General features: G+C 40.4%; 3 protein-coding genes across 6 annotated transcripts in view; all 3 read right to left on the minus strand.

Moving 5' to 3' along the window:
* The window catches only part of arid1b (AT-rich interactive domain 1B), a 40,128-nt gene extending 33,962 nt beyond the window's left edge, over positions 1-6,166 (minus strand). For all 3 annotated transcript variants that reach the window (XM_067481093.1, XM_067481095.1, XM_067481094.1), the window contains exons 1-2: positions 4,941-6,166; positions 1,004-1,189 (exon numbers count right to left, since the gene is read on the minus strand). In XM_067481093.1, the coding sequence (XP_067337194.1) occupies positions 1,004-1,189; positions 4,941-6,110 (1,356 nt within the window). In that variant the 5' untranslated portion in view covers positions 6,111-6,166. The remainder of the gene's footprint in view (positions 1-1,003; positions 1,190-4,940) is intronic.
* Positions 6,167-11,130: 4,964 nt separating this feature from the next.
* LOC137102977 (interferon-induced protein 44-like) lies at positions 11,131-14,746 on the minus strand. Of its 2 annotated transcripts, XM_067482929.1 has the most exons (8): positions 14,612-14,746; positions 14,306-14,353; positions 14,168-14,201; positions 13,891-14,086; positions 12,755-12,907; positions 12,488-12,659; positions 12,252-12,352; positions 11,131-12,152 (listed from the first exon to the last, which is right to left on the minus strand). In XM_067482929.1, the coding sequence occupies exons 2-8, from the start codon at positions 14,349-14,351 to the stop codon at positions 11,961-11,963; spliced, it is 894 nt and encodes a 297-aa protein (XP_067339030.1). In that variant the 5' UTR covers positions 14,352-14,353; positions 14,612-14,746; the 3' UTR covers positions 11,131-11,960. The 2 variants fall into 2 exon arrangements, with proteins under 2 accessions (XP_067339030.1, XP_067339031.1); XM_067482930.1 differs by lacking the exons at positions 13,891-14,086; positions 14,168-14,201; positions 14,306-14,353 and having other exon boundaries at positions 14,612-14,728.
* Positions 14,747-15,163: 417 nt separating this feature from the next.
* Positions 15,164-18,261, minus strand: LOC137102978 (uncharacterized). Its single transcript, XM_067482931.1, has 7 exons — positions 18,184-18,261; positions 17,322-17,654; positions 16,990-17,238; positions 15,698-15,751; positions 15,537-15,617; positions 15,416-15,444; positions 15,164-15,304 (listed from the first exon to the last, which is right to left on the minus strand). The coding sequence occupies exons 1-7, from the start codon at positions 18,233-18,235 to the stop codon at positions 15,227-15,229; spliced, it is 876 nt and encodes a 291-aa protein (XP_067339032.1). The 5' UTR covers positions 18,236-18,261; the 3' UTR covers positions 15,164-15,226.
* Between the last annotated feature and the right edge of the window lie 922 nt (positions 18,262-19,183).

The raw sequence follows: 19,183 nt of genomic DNA on the forward strand, positions 1-19,183 counted from the left end.
AGTGGTATGAACTATTTTTACACTACCACCCTGGAAACTGGTCACCATAAGAATGAACCCAACATTTTTTATCTGATTTAGAATCCGCTATGTCTGATCTGAGCTACTGAAAAATATTTCTCTTTTTTCTTCATTGTGATGTATTAGAGGGAACATCAGTTATCAATAAACACTGATAAACCTAAAAGGTGCCCGTCTGCTTTTCACCAGCAGCAGCATCAGACCCAAACCAGCAGCAGTCTGGAATCTAAAAATAGTCTGAACCCAGTCTGCACCAGGAATAGCCTGACCCAGCCCAGCTCTTTCTGAAAGAGCTGTGTTGTCCTCAGAGCGGCTCGTCCACAATGACGAGACAGTGAATCAGCTCCACAAAGAAACAACTGGCTTGAAATTTGAAAACAGTTTACAAAAGTGCAATTAGGTGGCAATGGGACTTGGGACTACAAGGTTCTTAAAGAGGTTTCATCCGAAAGGCTTCTTCAGTTCTAACTGACTGGCGGGGAGTTTAACTTCTCTGAGAGGCTGCTCACACATTCAGAATGATTCAGTTCACGGTTCTCGAGACATTCCAGCAGCACATGTTCCATTTGTTCTGCTCTGTGAGGTGTAGATGTTTTGTGACTGGAACTTTTTATTTTGACAAAGGCCAAGTTTATATAGCCTCAGGATTTAAGTGCTTTCTAAATGTGATCAAGTTCACCTGCCAACAATAACCATGACCTGCATGACTGGCTTCATCAAAGCTTTAGTGTTCCCATTAAAAAGTACAAAGTTCTTGACTTTTTTAATCACACAGCATGATCCAAACTACAACAACCGTCCCGCATATCTGAAATTAATAAACTGCCAAATGTAAGACCCAAACATCATCTAATCTATGAATAGAGAAAACTTTTCTTGCAACGCTGCGGTGGGATAAGGTGATAGAGAAAGCACTGACACACGGATACAATTTCTTTTTCTTCTGTAGCATTTTGTATAGGCAGACTGAGCGTTACCCTACCTGTTGCTGAGGGTACTGCATCCCTCCTATCCCCATCTGCCCCCTGCTAGGCATCCCCATTGGGTATCGGTGAGGGGACAGGGAGCCGTAGGGCTGACCAGAGTACGGCTGCTGCTGGGAGTAGGGGTTGTTGCTCATACCGTAGAGCTGAGACCGCTTCATCGCCATTGGGTCCATGGGTGGCCCCTGAGAGAGAGAAATAAATAACTGGAATCACAGTGACAAAGTGCATTTTGCGATATTATTGAACACAAATAATGAAAACTAACCAAATTTAGTTTTCTAACATTTTCATAAACTTGAATAAAATCAAATGTGAAAACAACTAAACCCTTACTCAGAAAATAATCCGAAGACAAAAAACCTCACAACTGGGCCTAAACTCTCATGTCAGGGCAGATTCAGCAGACACAGCACTCAGGCAAAATATGAGAAATCCAAAAGCCTGGGAGGCCACTTTAAGCCAGAGTCAACAGTCACGCCTGGGTACACTTTAATATTCACACACACTGTGTTTGACACACTGACATAATAAGAGGAGAGAAAAGTGAGTCAGTGAGAACAGATGTTTCACTGCAGCTAAAAATAGAAACCATTTATGGATTTCATACACACACAAAAAAGATCCAGACATTTAATCCTGTTCTTTTTTTTCTTTTGGATGACACACTCGCATTAGTCAGCTGAGGAGCGTAAACAAACACTAAAACGTTCTGGAGCTCTGCCACATTCACACAGCTGGTTGTAGTTATACTGGAGAAGACCTGATCGATAATCCAGGTGTAAACAGAAGGGAAACCCAGCTGTTAATGACACTCTGCACAACATCTGACAGAATCTCAGGCTACATACAAATGACTACAGTCACATTCATGAACACTGGTCCAAATCCAAAATGAAAGACAGTTTAATCCAGACACTGGACAAAATTTCAATTTCAATAGTGTATTTTTCTCGCCCTTTCAACTGCATGTTATAGTCCATGGCCAGCAGATGGAACTTCATTACACAAATAAATGCCTACACTGTAAACTATTAAAAGTGCACAGTTTAAAAACTGAAATGTAATTTTAAAACGTGGATAAAAACCTTAATGACCTAATAAATAATCATTATGAAAGAAGCTTTTTAATCTTAGTGCAATAAAGAGGCAGTGGATGGAATATTTAGGCTTTGATGATAATGGCAATGCTTTTAAAACAGCAGTACAGTTTGTTAAATGACTTCTAGTTCGTGGGGGATTTATCTTTAAAGAAAATGGAAACACTGATTTCCCTGGTTTAAATTCATTATGCAAGAACTAAATTAAGCTCGATTCATAATGCCATCGAAATGAGGCTCAAAACCATGTGCACGCTGCAATTTCATCATCAAAGCATCTAGCACGAGGGCTCTGCTTGGGTCCGTGGCATGTTGATTGCTTTTGAGGCTCTGCGTCATGCTAATACAAGCCTCCTTGTTGGTGACTGGATCATTGATCAGAGAGAATGCCAACTCAATCAATCTCTTCTCTGACTCATTCTAGCACTGATAATTAGATAGCTAATGTGTTTTGAAGACCAAAAGCAACATTAAAGCAAGTAGATCTCAGCTCATACCAGCCTCCTGTGTGCTGATGTACACTGGTCCGCAGTGTCGGAAAGCAACAACCTGGGATGCTCCACGGGATTCTGGCCTTTAGAGGTAGATAACCTGATACTGTGTGCGCACAATCTCTGATTTCAATTAATCTGTGAATCTTCACAATAACCCCAAAGAGCATAAAATGTGAACCAATAAAATTGTACAGCTTAGCCTACAGCTCTGCTTACTGCCCAGGCTGTTCCATCCCTCCCAGGGTTTATGGACCAATTAGTCATTGATGAGGCGTAAAACACCTAATGTTTGTTTTAGATTTTTTTTTAAAATTGTAATGCATCCTGCAATGTTTTTCTGATATTGTAATATGCAAAGTCACACAAAATTAAGTTAACTGTAAATTAACTCAAATTCCTGGAGAGACTTACTACTTCTAGTCTGGCTCTTCTGTATAGAGCATTCAACAATGTGAAGAAAGACTCCAAATTCTGTTTTTAGAATATTTTATCAATCTCCCTTGTTTGCAGGTAGAGCAACTCAAATCTACTAAAATACCAACAATATGGGGATGGTTTTGGGTTCACAAATCTTAGGATTTACAGCTGCTTTGTTTAAAAACTGAACATTGTTGCCATCAGGGCAGAAGTCCTGCAGACTGTCTGTGCTCAAACACAGGCACAGTGTCAATCTTAACTCTGTGGGCGTATTAATGTTGTTCATGTCTGGAAAAGTAAAGTCCTTTTGTTGGTAATATCTGACAACTTCCACAGACACAATCATAATCTGAAGACAATTAGCAAAAGTAACAGTCAAGAAAGTAGAACCTGCTTCATGGCTCTTTCCTTCCAACGTCATCTTCCTGACTGACTTTTGCTGCTTTGTCCCTTACAGTACTTGTAGCCACTTTGGATTGGAGTCTTTGACAAACAGCTGGACAAAACGCAGCTCTCTGAAATTAGTTCACTGATTATTTAACCAAGCAGAAAATAATGAACAGGTTTTGATAGTAATTGTGTGGCTTATTTAGGACTTTCTAGCTACACTGCTGTACTTTGTTTTACTTGGGTCTTTCACCCCTGTAAATCTATAGTTATCCCTTTTTATTACAGATTAGTGTAATAATAATAATAAAAATAATAATAAGTATTATTATTATCTTTGCCATGTTAGCAAACTGAATATCACTAGACGTTTGCAGACTCACCTTGGGCCCTGCATTGTTGTGACTGGCATTTTCACTCATTTGACCATAGAAATTAAATACAAATATCATCGAATGGTTAACTGACAATAAAAATATTCAGAAAAAAAACATTTCAACCATTATATTAGAGAAAACCAGGCACCAAGAAGCCTCTACGTTTAACGTGCTTATAGTGAAAGTTTCCCCTTCACGAAGCAGGAATTAGCGTTGCACCGGGCCGAGGCCTCCTGTAGGCCCGGGCTGATGTTGCGGAGCAGCTGGAGGGGCATTCAGGAAACTTAGCTCCGGTGTTATGCTGGTGGTAATGGGCACATGGCTAATCTGCATGTGTGAAGGTCAGAGCTCCTGTGTGGACATGGGGCCGTAATGGGCTCCCTGCCACCAAAGTCGAGGCCAGATCACAAGCTAAACGGGAGCCAGACGGGGGCGAAGCAGCAACAGCAACAAACCGCTGATAAACGCTGATTTCTCCGCCCGCTGCGGTGTCTGAACATGTCAGAAGGGTCAGCAACACAAACAACACGTCGTCTGACTTCAGAACACATCACCAGCATACGTGGAGCAATTAGTTGGTGTCAGTGAAATGGAGCTGTCAAAAACAACAGGCGGCTCCTGCCAATTGTCAAGTGCTGTCCCTAAATGTCAACGCGTTCCAATTTTTATTCAGCGACACACCAGCTGAATGTAACATTCACGGTGTTTCACGATGTTTGACCCGATTTACTTTCAGTTGAATGTAGCAGATTCTTCAGGCCTGTGCGGCTCCGGCGGCTAAAAGCTAACGTTAGCTTAGCCGTAGCCTAGCGCGCTAAAAACGGAGTCACCTTGGGCATCGAATCGAAACCCTGCCTTCACTGACAACTGTGGCCGTTATTTATTCATGTTTTTGTCACAAACGTATTAAAGACGGAACGTTAACTGATTATTAGTCAATGTGTATCTAATATATATATGTCAACTTGTGTAAAAGACGAATATCTGCAGTGGAAAATAAAAAAAATACACCTAGCTCCTCCGCTAACTGACGTTAGCATGGCGGCTAACGGGGTGATAGGTTAGCAGGTTAGCCGTAATGAAACGCTGATCTCCGGTTTGTCTGCTGATTTTATCACCGGTCAGCAACGACAGACCAGAGTTTAACACCGCATTATTCACCTGAGATCTGCCGCTGCCCTGACCATTGTTCCCTGGGCTCACGGTCGGGTGATTTCTTTGTTGTCCTCCCCAGCCGTGAGGAGCCGAGCTGTACTGGGAGCCCATGTCTTTAGCCATCCCCATGCTCGGCTGTGGCTGTGCGTTAGGGTGATTATAATCGGGATACCCGCTTCCATAGCCCCGCATCATCGGGCTCGGAGACGTCAATAACTGGTTCAAAGTCGGCGTAGCCCCTGACGGGTGTTGCTGCTGCTGACCTTGTCCGGGGAACCGCTGAAATGCTGCGCCGTTTCCGCCGCTAACACCGCCTCCTCCAGACGGGGAGCTGGTAGCAGCCATAGCCGCTTTGGCCGAGCTGCCGCTGCCCAGGCCCATCAGGTTATTCCCCTGGCGTGAGGGGCTCATCATGCCTCCATAGCCACTATTCCCGTAGCCGGGTCGGTAGTTCGGGTAGTGGTTGTACGGGCTGTTGTTGCTGAACCCTTCGTGGGAGTTCTGAACCTGATCCATAGCGTTGTGTACCGAGAGAGCCGCTGTTACCCCAGTCCCTGGGCTTTGTTGTCCGCCATGTTGATCAAAGCAAGGCCCTCCTCTTCCATTCCCATAATAATGATTAAACTCGGAGCTGGTCCCAGTCGGAGGAGGGTTGTTGTTGGTGCTGTTGGTGGCTGATCCCAGGCTGGCATCCATCCGCTCCTCCTCCTCCTCACTAGTATTCAGCTGGTGTTGCTGATGGCGCTCCTCTGCTCGGCTGGTCCCCACCAGGACGATGTTTTCCTCGCCTCCATGATGCGCCTCTCCCCGCTGGATGATGATGTTGTTGTTGCTGCTGCTGCTGTTGTTTGTGGTGCTGTTGCTGTGGCTTTGCCTCTGGCTGCGCTGCTGCTGGAGAAATTGAGTGAAGAGCGGAGGTGTGTGGCGATGGGATGAAGAGGAGGAGGATGGAGGAAGAGGAGGAGGTCCAATACCAGTAGCACCAGTACCAGCAGCAACAGTAGCTTCTCCACCACTGCAGCCCAGGGTTTTCACTTTACGCACGCTGAGCATCTCCATGTCGGGTACATTAGAACCGAACCCCGGCCTTTTATCTGCGCCGTCTCCCCTCGTCCCACTTTCTCCAGCCGTGGTGTTCATGTCCTCCGGATCCGCTTCAGGATGCACATTATTCATGCTTATGCGGATGGTGCAGCTCCAGCACGAACACCAGTCCTCCCAGTTTGAAAGTTGGGAATCTCTCGGGAATATCAACGTCTCCCCCGTCCGACACCGTGGCTGATGCCAGCTGCGTGGCCGTGGTCAGGTGCACATGTCCGGGGCAGTTGTTCCCGGTGGACTGGGGTCCATGGTTCAGGGAGGACGAGTGGAGGAAAAGAATCAACTTAAAACTGACAAATTCATGTTTTACATGAAACATATTGCCCTTATAGTTTCTTTGAATCTCTAGTCCATTAATCCCCCCCCCCCCATTTAAAACCGTACAGTGTTTCCCCACAGACAGACCCTATTGAGCTGGAAGCAAAGATTAAAGCATTATTAAAAATAGATCTAAGTGCACATGTTAAAATGTTATTTTTGTCTGACCAACAGTCCAAACCAACAAATGTTCACGTTGGAGAAACACAAATTATCAACACTCATTTATTCTGTTCACTCTTTCTGTTTTAACTGTCAGAGACTATGATCGTTACCTGCTTCTTTAAAGTTTTACCACAGCGAGACACCTGCAATCTGCTCTGCACAGACACACACAGCATGAAATCAACCACTGAACTGAACCAAAACGGAGTCTCACACACACACACACACACACACACACACACACACACTGTGACGAGCCATTTGAAAAATCCAACAATGCACATACACCTGATTCTCACTATTATGCACTTGATCTTAGCTTAGAGAGACGCAGAAAGACGGAGGTGGAGTTTCCAACACCAGTGTGTTTGTTGTTGGGATGTTAGCAGCTGGTGGTTGTACGAAGTGTTTTATGTAACAAATGAACTGGATCCTTAATATTATTGCTGCAGTAACATGAATTTACTTCAGGAATGCAGTGCAGGTGAGAGCAGGCCAGCTGCACCGGATTAGGGTTAGTGCCGTTGGCCAACACTCACCAGGAGCAAGGTGGGGTTCAGTGTCTTGCTCAAGGACACTTCAACATGTGACCGGAGGAGATGGAGATCGAACTAATAACCCTGGGGCTGGTGGACAGCTGCTCTACCTGAGCTACAGTCAACCCCAGAACCTACTGGACCTGCGTAACAAGTTTTATTCAGTATCCCAGAATTCCAGTGACAGTTGTTTGACATCACTGAGTTCACAGCAGACAGGAGCTGCTGATTCTATACACTACTCCGAAAAAGATAGGGATATTTGACTTTGGATGAAATTTCAGAATGCACCTTAAACACACTAAACAACTAAATTTGCACATGTCCAACTGGTCAGCGTTTCAGCACTTATTGCATAATATGCTGTTCTCTACCAAGGTGATTCATGGATCGTGTCTGATCCGTGAATCGACCACTGAATGTTCTGGTTCAATGACACTTTGTGTTTAACTTCAACATGCTGTTCACATTTTGACATCATGAGATGAAGACGACACCGACCTGAGACATTGACATTTTTTGTTGTGGTTTATTCACCACTGTTCTTAGGTTTTGTTTCATAAAATTGTTTGAGATGAAGAAATTACCACTGAACTGTAGCATCAACTTTTTACATTTTCCATAAGTTTCATGCAAAAGTCAAATATTTCTAACTTTTTGTGAGTAGTGGGAAAAAAATGAAAGAAACAAACTCAAATTAGGACCCAAGTTGCCTGTATGATAGTTTACACCCACGTCATAACCCAGTTTAACAGATGTCCATCAACAATAAGTGTCCAGACAGTCACTTATGAATCGCAGAAATAAAAGCTCTTGCAGAATTTGCTTTACTATCAAAGTCATTCGGTTTGTTGGTGTTTCCTTTACAAACAGGAAGGACTAATAGGTGAACGCTACTTTTATTTTGATGAAACAGGAATCTATAAACTGGTGGAAACAATTCAACAGTTTGTGTCTTTAAATCATTGCTGAAGCAAAAGGACAGAGAATTAGGTGGAAAACCTGGTGGAAATGTGACATTTCTTTACAGTTTCCTCCCCACTTCACACAGTCTGATGTTTCCATGTCCTGTACATCACGATGTTTGGTATTGATACAACTGTTCCTCTTCAGCCAAGTATACAACTTATCCAGAATCGCCACTCAGGCTATTTGATGCACAACTTCAAATGTGCATAAAAATCTAAGAATGGAAATAGGCCTGTTGACAGTAGAGAACAGTTTAAATCAGGATTTTAAAGATGAAGTTCACTGCAGTAACAATGGGAGCACGGGTTGCACTGCAGCAGCCTTTCACCAGCAAACAGCAAAGCCTTTCCTGCACATGAGTGAGCTCGCTGAGTGGTGTGTGAAGGCGACCCAGCGGGGACCTCCCACAGCAGCACTGGAATCAGCCCGTCAAGTCAAGCAGGGAAACTGGGTCAGGAAGCAGCAGCAGCAGACGAAAACACCACACAGACGCCAAACAGCACACTGCGAATGACGTTCAGGGCTGTTTGGAATCAGGTCAGACTGAAATATGGAGAAAGAGCTGTTCTTGAGAAGGGTCACCGGTCCCAAAACTTATATCCTTTGTTCCTTAAGGTTCTGATACAGGATTTTCTTTCACTGCTCCTTCTTCCAAATTCTGACATAAGGTAATTCAGTCCACTCCAGTGCCATCTGCAATTTTAAGACTCAAGTGAATTGGTGCAATATTAAAGATCCCACAGCCCTCATTTTTACTTAAAACCTGATTGTGTGTAAAAGCTGTTCTGACATCTGTACATGGGTTTTATGTACTATAAATAAACCTGTGGCTGGATGTAGATCAGCAAACCCACCAGATTTGATGTCAAAATCAAATGTCTGTACTTATGTGTTCATTCTTATTCCACATGTTTCTACATGCAGAAATCTCAAATGTTCAGTTTAACTCATGTACAGATGCGAGAAAGCCACTTCAGAAATCTGTGAAACATCATCAACATTCAGTTTTTCTAGACACTAATTGATCTTTTAGTCAATTGTCATTTTTTACTTAATCAGGTTTTGTTTTACAAAACTGCATCTGGAAATTATCCAGTAACTGTTAACAAACAAATGTGTTGGAGTACAAAGTACACACTCTAGTACTTGAGTAAATGTACAGTTACTTACCAGCACTGCAAGGTGGAAGCAGTTTTATGTACAAATGACTGAGTGTCCTCAGGAGAAAGTAAAGTGGGGTCAATTTGTTTTACCTGTCGCCCCATTTTACTTTTAGTCCCCAATACTACTGCACAGCATTGTGTACTGTATACTGTGTAAACTGTAATGAGCCACATGTGAAACACATCTGGACTGGATAGTTTTCAACAGCATCAAGTTCAATAGTGTTTAAAGACTTTGTTTTTATCAGTTATTAAGAGAAATCACTTTGTTAGTACATTTTACAGTATGTATTTACAGTAGTACCTCACCTTTACTACAATATGTAAAGAGAATAATAGTGGACTAGTTGTTTCGGTGAGTTTTTACACTTTGACTCCTGACAGAAAATAACAACATGCTGCCCTCTGCTGGAGACCTCTGAAAACACACGAGGCTCATATTTGTCCACAGCTACAGTTACAATAAATGTAGCGTCATTTAAATCTGAGCTGATGGATGTTATGGTACATTTACACAGACGTAATGGTGGAGCAGAGTCTGAGATTGAACCTCTGAAGTATAATAAGTCACATACAAATATCTGGAAATGAGTGGGATGATGGCAAATCCACTTCAGTTAGTAATGAAGACTTGCAATGAACTTAGTTGTCATCCCACAGATTCTCTGTGAGTTCATATAAAATAATCTGCATCATCACAGATTTGAAAAAGTTACGCAGGAAAACTCAAAATGCAGCTTTTGTTCAGCTTGGTCCAACATTTCACGTGTGATATTTGGAGAAAATGTATTTTAGACCAGTACAACAGTTTGACCACAAGCTGCAGGAGTGACTGTGGTTGAGGAAGTACAACAGTCATCCACCAGTCCTAGGGTTGGCAGTTCGATTCCCACCTCCTCCTATCTAAATGTTAAAATGTCCTTAAACAAGTTATTGAAGCGCAAGTTGCTTCAGGTGAGTCAGGACCAGGGTCAACATGGCCCCACTGAGCAGTCTACAGCTGCACAGCAACATATGACACACTGTGTACTGAAGAGGTAGAAGTACACAAACTCAGTACTCAACTATTGGAAAAAAGGTTTCCACAAGTACCACTTCAAATTTTGTTTTTTCAAAAGTAAAAGTACTGCACTAAGACAACAGTGTGTTTTAAATACTGTTCTCTGGTAATTATGGTAAATATCGCAAAACATGTAGAGTAATTAGTAAAAATAAGGGTCAAAGGTCACGGTCGGTAAAGGTGGAGCTGATTTTACCTTTTATGTGCAGACATGTGGTGAACCTGGACTGATACATCAACATTTATTAACTCAGTATTTATTACATCCAAATGATTGTAAAACTTATTAAAACCAAATCATAGTTTTATATTAAAACTACAAGCTGGTATTAATGTTGTGGCTGATCTGAATCTCTGAATTAACCCCGTTTTTCTTAATTACTAACATCCTCTTGCTAGTACTATTTAAATTCTAAATGTTGATTAGATCACATTTACCTGCTTTCTTTAAAACAGTTGCTCAAATTAAATCATTAGACGAGCAAAACAGATGCTTTATGACTACTAATAATTCAGTATATATCTAATACGAAGTTACAGCAGCAGAAGTTGTGCCGGCATTGTTATTAATAAGGTCTCTTCTCCTGCACTGATTCCCAAAGTTGAACGACCAATCAGAGGGGTCTCTCTCAGCAGTAAGCCGATGTACTAATGCCAGTGGAGCAGGACACACTGGCTGACGAGTCCCAGCCCCAGAGTGTCAGGCACAGCTTCCAGCCATCATGAGGGTAAAACGTTTTCTAGCATTATTATTTAATTTAATATTGATGCAGAGCTGAGCAAATCATGCTTAAGTGTAGAGATACAGCTGTGTGAGAGTGAGGAGTGGGAGGGATGCGTGGGGACCATTGCTCACTGGCTAACTGTCATTAGGCAACACTTAGTCAGATTAACTTATTGTTTTACTTATTGAATACATGCTTTCAACTTTACATCAAGGTTATTTAAAGGTTATTAAATTATGGTTTTATTTAATTTATGAAGCGTTACCTAAGGAACCCATGTTCACAACAAAGGTCATAAGGAGCCTGAATAAATGGTTAAATATGATCAAGTAATGCTGATACGGTTTAACATACACAATAATATATAGGTTAGTTGATATGTTTCAAGATCAAGCAAATCTCATACATCACGTGAGCTCAACCTTTACCAAAAAGAAATCAAAAGTTGAGTGACAGACGCATAGAAAATCAATTTCCGTAAATAATTATCACACTGTCTCAGCTGTTAACCTCAATACATACATGTTACCATCAACCTTTAACTAATACAACTAAGGCAATTATTAGCTTCGAATTGCTAAACTGTTGTTAATTTATAGTCAACATAACTAATAGTGAACATCAGTACTTGGCTATTAGTAAATCTTGAGTGTTACTAATCATATTTTTGCAGAAGACTAAAAACGGCAGCGTAACAGCTTGTTAGAGAAATTTATCTCACAGTGAGTAAAACTTCCAAATAGAATTAGTTGAATGTGCATTTGTGACACTACTACAGTTATGATATTTTAGCCTCATTTTAACCAAATAAGGGAATATTTAGCATCGCTGGAAACATTTGGTTGGCTAATTTGAAATAAACTCTGACAGTATGAAGGCACATACATATTATTTTTCAAATCTGTGTGTTTAACCAATTTGCTAAATATAAATGTATTTGGTTCTTTTTCCTTGTTGAATGTCACAGTGGTATCTGTGCCGCATGAAATTCACACACTGTTCAGTTCATGTTCCTGATCCTCCAGCATCTTGGTGAGGAAGTCATCTCCAAAGTCAATGATGTGTCTCAGGGCACTGAGGAGCAGAACGTCAGCATCATTGTTAAAGTTGATGTCGGTGTAGTTCTGCACGGCGAAGCTGCAGTTCATTGGAATTCCGACATCTGCACTGAACTGCTCCATCTGCAATTTCATATCCCAACATCTCAGGCCAAACAAATGACAGCTCAGAACAAATGTGACCAAGTATTGGCAGTTATGCTTAATAATCTTCATAATTACCCTTTCCTTTAGCATTTCACTCTTGTAGACATTCTTTACGTCCTCTTTAATCTCAGCAGCGGTGTCATCGATTTTGCTGAAAATGGCCACTTGAGGAATTCCTACCAGGAACAAACACAACGGTTACAGCTGAGAGTCAAATCACGGCGAACGGCTTCTGTAAGAATGGAAAACAGGCTGCAGGAGAAAAGAATAAATATTCTATCACTTAAAATAAAATTTAGACCTGTTCTCACCCAGTTCGTTGGCTTCATCTTTGATGTCCTGAATTGTCTCCACAGCTTCATTTTTCATCAAAGCTTTTCTGTTTGCATCGATGACAAAAACCAGAACGTGCACTTTGTCGCTGGCAGTCGGAGTTTGGTTGTAGTATTGATCTTCTTTTGAAATCTTACACTCAGCATTGAACTGAAAAAATTAAGTCACACGCAGTTTAAGACAATTGTCAAGGTTAATAGAATAATTGTTTTTAAATTAACGTTTGATGGGTTTTAAAAATGCACCGTGTATCCGTCTTTTATGTGTCCCTTCAACAGCCGTTTGACATCTTTCACGTGGATTTTTCGGTTTCTTCTGTTCATCATTTGCAGGCCCATCATGTCAGTGAAGACAAATGGGTAACATGCATTTCCTTTTCGGATCCTGTAGGTTGTGTACTGTGAACCACAAAGGGAAAATTTCATTTATTATATCGGTCTGATCTGTTTTACCTTAAAATTATTATGTACGTCGTTTTCCTCATTATTTCATTTACCCCCAAAGTAAAAGGTTCATTTCTAAATCTGAAACGACATACACCAAATACATGAGGATTTTCTGTGGAAGATTTAAACCACTTGTTTATCCACTGTGAATGGGTGAAGTCCTTTCAGAGAGACATGCAGATCTGGCTGCAGATGACAGGGATTATAACGTTTCTACATTAGTCAGTCTGATTATTTCCTATTTTTGTATATACAGAATTGCTGGGTTGTTAGAAAAGTGACTTTAGTTGCAGTTTGCTTAGTCAGAGTAATGTTTGCCCCTTGTGTCTGTCAGCATGTTCTGCTTTTTGTGTGAGTCAGATGGGTTTGGTCTTTGTTGATGGTCAGAACTTATGTCGTAGTTCAGTTTCACTACCTTTTGTTAACCATTTTTAGGGCCCAGTTCTGCTGCATTTTGGGTAAAGGAAAATCTACTTGTTTTAAATTTAATTTAATTTTAAAACAATTTTTTTACATATGTATATTTTGAATATTTGCACAAAAATTCAATCACGAGTACATTTTGTTTTCTCTGCACAAAACCTCATTTAGATTTTGTAAATTTTAAAATACACCTGGAATAATGCTCACACTATATAAAGTCCACAGTTGTGCACTTAGGCCACTAAGGGTCAGAAAAGGCATTCAGTAAAAATGCTTACATTAAAATTATTATGAAGTAACATTAACCACAGAGGTGACAGAACCTGTGGAAAGCTGCCAATATTCAAGTTCAGTGAGTCCAGTTCAAACAGATCATACAGGTTTGCTCGGGCACTGCTAAAAGCTAAATGTTGTCACATAGACGTCAGTGGATTTTTAGCACAGCAGTTAGAGACAGAACTGTTTCACAAATACCAATATCCAGAGAAAAGAAGTACAGTGAGTCTTTCTACCCTTTTGGTACACGAGCCATGCGAGGTGCTTTCCACCAGTGCCTGGGTACACATTCTGTTTCTTAAGACACTGTTGACAGAGTTGATGAAACTCGACTTTCCCGCTCCAACAAGTCCATAAAGAAGAATCCTGAGCTGTTGTCTTTCCGTCTGAGGCTGGTAGTTATTTACATACTCCAGGGCATTTTGTTTGTCGCTGCTCACACAAAGAGACATCGACTTTTTAGCTTAAAGGACTAAAATATTTGCAAACTGGGGAAAAGGAAATATGACTTACCCCCAGTTTATCTCCCTCCATGGTTTCTCAAGAACTGAGCGTATGAGGACAAATTATGAAGAAATAATTTTATTATCCAACAATCTGTGAATTTCAATGAATGTTAACTAACATGCTATACATTTTTAATAATCTTACATGGGGGTGGAGGTGGAGTCGCAGCTTTAAAGGATCGTTGGCCCATTGCTGGAAAGTAAATTCACTCTGAACTCATGTTTGCTTCAGCATTTTTCCAAATTTAATTCAAAGCATTTTGCAATAAACTGATACAGGCAGCATTATAACAAGAAATTAAGATTAGAATAAATACAATAACTTTCACTAATACTTTTTAACTACGGTGTTAGATCATAGAAGTTCCTCTTGTATGTTAACTCATTTTTTTCTTTGTTTATTGATAATGTTTTACAGGAATGAGCAAAGTCTGACAAATTCAAATCTTACCTTGGCTGTCAAACAATCTGATGCCAGGGTTGTTAACTGTCTGTGAAAAAACTGTAAAGTGATGTTTCCAAAAACAACTCTCCAAATGCTGGTCTTACTTTCACTTCTATGATTCATGTGATGTTACATCATTTTGGACTGTTAGTCACAAGTCTAATCTACACTGGGGTTTTGAGGCTAAACACAGTGAAACAGAAAGTAAGAAAATGTTTGAACACATAAAGTGGAGTTGGTTGTGTTCATTTAAGCTGCAGACAAGGTTTGCTCAACATTCCAGAAAGTGCCTCCACAAAAAGCTCAACACTGCACAAACACATCTACATCAATGTTTTGTTTTTGTCTTTCTAGTAATTTCTCAATCAGACAATACATAACCATTTAGATGATCACTGTGTAACAAAGCCCTGGGTTTTATTGCCTCCCTCTGGATTTGGCCACACCACAAAGTCAGACTGTCTGTTGACTGGGACTGTTTTGCCTCAGCTAATTTCTGCATTTTATTTTATTATTAAAGTTTCTAGAAGCTCGAAGAGCGAAGGTTTGCCTGGACGCGACGTAATGACTTTGGATGTTTACTGCAGTGACTCTGTGCTGAGTTGATGCTGAAGCTGTTGATCAGTGGAAGCTGACAGAAGCAGAAGCGTTTCCAATGTTTTCATAGATCACTGAGGTTATATTTTCATCTTTAGGCATCTGAAAAAAAAACATGTCAGCTGGATTTATTAAAATGAATGTGCACTGTGTAATTTAATTAGCTCATATGCTGCAAAGTTTAAAGGTAGAAACATCAGTGTTTAAACTCACAGGGGTTTGTTCCATCTGTGTTTTGTTCCCTGAAAAGAACAGAGGAAAAAAAAAAAAAAGAGAGACTTTAGCCTCATTATCAAAAACCCTGCTTCATCAAATGTTAATGTTAAGTTTTCACCTTTGGTTTTCTTCCATATGATGAGAGCGACTACACTTCCTATTATACAAAACACGGGTAGGATGATGAACCACAACCAACCTGCAGAGAGAATTTAAAAATGTTCAACACAGTCTGATATTAGCGATGATGAGAGGAAATATTCAAGATTAAAACTTCACCCATATTTCTGTGGCTCTCTTCTGTCATAGCTGCTGTCCTTGTTCCATTTTCACCTGAACAGCAGATTATATTAGAGCTGTTAAACCCACAGACAATAATAATAATAATAATAATAATAATAATAAATTTATAAAGCACTTATCAAACAAAGTACTGTACAGTAAAAAAGGGAAAAAATAAACAAAATCTGGGTAAACATAAAAACAAACAAAAAAAATAGCACAAAGTAAAATGTAAAATGACAGATAGAAAATACTATTTATACTAAAACATCTCAGAAAAGGCAATTCGATAAAAATGCGGTTTAATACGAGACTTAAACGATGACAGAGTCAAACAGCCTGATTTCCTCAGGCAGGTTATTCCACAGTTTGAGCCATGATGGAAAATCCTCGATCCCCCTTTGGTTTTTAACTGGGAAGTTGGAACAGACAACAATCCACTGTGTGATGATCTTAAATTTCGTAATGATACCTATGGTATTAAAAGATCAGAACTATAAGACGTAGCAAAACCGTGCTGAGCTTTACAAGTAATCCATAAAATCTTAAAATTTGAGCCAACGTACAGATGCAAGACAAGGAGCGATGTGGCTGAACTTCCTGTTTGTAGTCAGGAGCCGAGCTGCTGAGTTCTGAACAATTTGTAGGAGTTTCAAGTCTTTTTGCTGAAGTGATCATTAAAGTATAACATAGGTCTGATTTTTGAGCAGATGATAGTTAAGATAAGTTCATAAATGATATTGTTAGGAGCTGCAGTTATATTGTCCCAGTTAAATATTTTAAATATAGCTAAAATATCCAACCTAAGCTCATGTTTACCCAAGACTCTGCTATGCTCACAGCACTTCAGCTAGTCGTCGTTACAAAACATTACCATAAATAAGAAGCTCCACAACTTCCTGTTAGAGGAGAAAATAAACTTCCTCTTTGCAGTGGCTTTTTTTCTTTTTGATGCCATTTTCTTCATTGTTGTTGAATTAGCTGTTTTGTAGTTTTTTTACTTGAATAAATAAAAGTTAGAAAACCTCATGTTCATCATCTGCAAAGCACAGGTAAAGATGGCAGGACATCAAAATGAAATTGAATATTACATTTGTTAATTAAATTAAACGTTTCAGTGGTGACGACGAGTTTCGATTCTTTAGTGGGGACCTGTGTTTAATGGCTTCCCCTACATTTCCTGTCGCTCTGCAGTGATGGCAAGATAATAATTTTACACGTTACAATCGAAAACATGCCCCTATGTCAGGCCCCGAAATAAACATTAGTTCACTCCATCATATTCTCACCTGTTTCTCTTTCTCTAAACCGCTGAACAGCTCCAGTGGAAATGTGCATCACTTCACATGTCAGTAAGTCCTGACCGAGGTGAGATGTTGGAAACGTCACAGAGGCCGAACAGGAACTCTGTGCCGTCTTCATGCCTGACAAATTTTTCCCCTCACTCTCAAACAGCCACTTCAGGGTGTGTGTACACCACTCATATGTGGACACGGAGCAGTTTAACGTCACCTCATCACGGGTGTTTTGTTCAGTCACTGGTGATGATGGAGAGAAAAACAGGAGTCACATTAACTTCAGCACCGTTTTCTTAACCAAATATGTGGACGTACACGCTCACCCGTGACGACGGACAGCTGAAGCCAAGAGGTCAGACCTTGTTGTTTTCCTGCATTGTCGAACTGTCTGCAGCCGTAATGTCCAACATCTCCGACTGTGACGTTGTTAATAAGCAGAAAACAGTTTGCTGTAAGACTCAGTCTGTCTGATTTACCTTCGGCTTCTCTGTCAACCTTCCCATGATCCACCAGCCTTTCTAAACCTCTGTTCCTTAAACCACTGAAGACCCAGGTGGTACCGCCACATTTGGCCCAGTCATTTGTTAGCTTTTCACATGGTAAAGTCACGTCATGTCCCTCTCTGACAGTGAAGGACGGATATTGGCCATTTGCTGCTGCAGAGAATAAGGAGGAACATGTGTAAAATAAAGTGAACCACAAATATTCTTTTACTGTTATAGAGGTTCTTCTGCCAGAGGTTGATCTTGGCTTTTTTGTTGGGACTGTTCTAAACGTGTGAAATACCCTCATCGGCCTTTGAGCCTAAATCCACAATATGTGGCTCCGTTGTCTATTTATGACATTTCTACATTTACGTTAAGTCGTTTGGCAGAAGCTTTTATCCTTATGACGTCCAAAGTAGAGTCAAGGTGAAAACATTAATAGCGAGAAGAAAACGTTTCCATTTGATTAAATAATAGTGAACATCAGACGTTATCCTCCATATGTTGGAGATCATTGTAGTCTATTCAACAATACTTTTCTAATGCACACTTTGCTTCCTCCTGTCTTGTGACAGTCTCATAGACCTATATTTAATCTTGTTGTACTTCACTTATGAAATAAAAATAAAATCTTAAAGTTTTGTTTCCAGCCAGCTTCACTACTGTGTCCGTGTTAAAAGTGTTTTCAGTGAATCTTTACCTGGGAACTGAAGCATCAGGATGAGAAATAAAGATGTGAGTTCAGCCATCATGCTGCTCCGTCTTTCTATTTTTATGTTCAGCTCCACTTCTCTAAACTCAAAGTCCAGGAAGTGGTTTCTTTAAAATGACACTCTGTGGTCTCTCTGCTCTGACACGTTGGAGCGGATGCAGGACTTTAGATTGTCAGCAGCATTTCACACATGTCCAATGATTAAAACAACATTAGTTTGATGCATTTCATGCTTCAGTGAGATCAGCAGTAGAACGTTTCTCCATTAGTCACAGACGAAGTTAAAGGTGTCATGAATGTCAGTAAGTTCAGTCCATCTTGTCAAACACCAGAATTAGACTCTTGATGGTCAATGTGGTGAACCAGTGGCAGCCGAGAAGGAGCAGATAAGATGAGATTTTACTGCTCTGAGATCTTTAGGTTCCTTGTTGCATCTCTTTTTTTTTTTTTTTTTTCTCTTCACGTTGTGTCTGGAACAGCATCAGGTTTTATCCTGTAATGTGACCAGACCAAAGTTTTCAACGTGCTGCATTTATGGGCTAAAATTCCAAGAGAGACTGCTTCAGAATGAGAAACAATGCTGATTTGACTGACCATGTCTTAAATATATGTCCTTTGGGTGTTTGTTCTTTTTTAAATCCACTTTTCTCTCTTCCTAACTGCTTGGTGTTGGTGCAGCTGCAGTTTTCAGGAAGCACCTAAGTTTAAATGGTTCAGTGATTTAAAGCATTTGACACTTTTAAAATGGCGACATCCCTATATTACAGTTGAATGCACAGTTCAGTTCATCGCAATCACAAATACTTTATTAATCCCACAGGGGAAATGGCTTTGTCCCAGAGGCTCCATGCACGTAGTAAGACACTGTGCATTACAACTTGATAATAAAAATTAAATATAAAGTCAAATGACTTCCTGTGGTGCTCAGTATTGCACATTGGCTCCTGTACGTCAGCAGCACATCATGCAGAGGATGGAAACCATGGTG

This window comes from Channa argus, chromosome 17, assembly GCF_033026475.1.
Source record: "Channa argus isolate prfri chromosome 17, Channa argus male v1.0, whole genome shotgun sequence".
NCBI classification, from domain to species: Eukaryota; Metazoa; Chordata; class Actinopteri; order Anabantiformes; family Channidae; genus Channa; species Channa argus.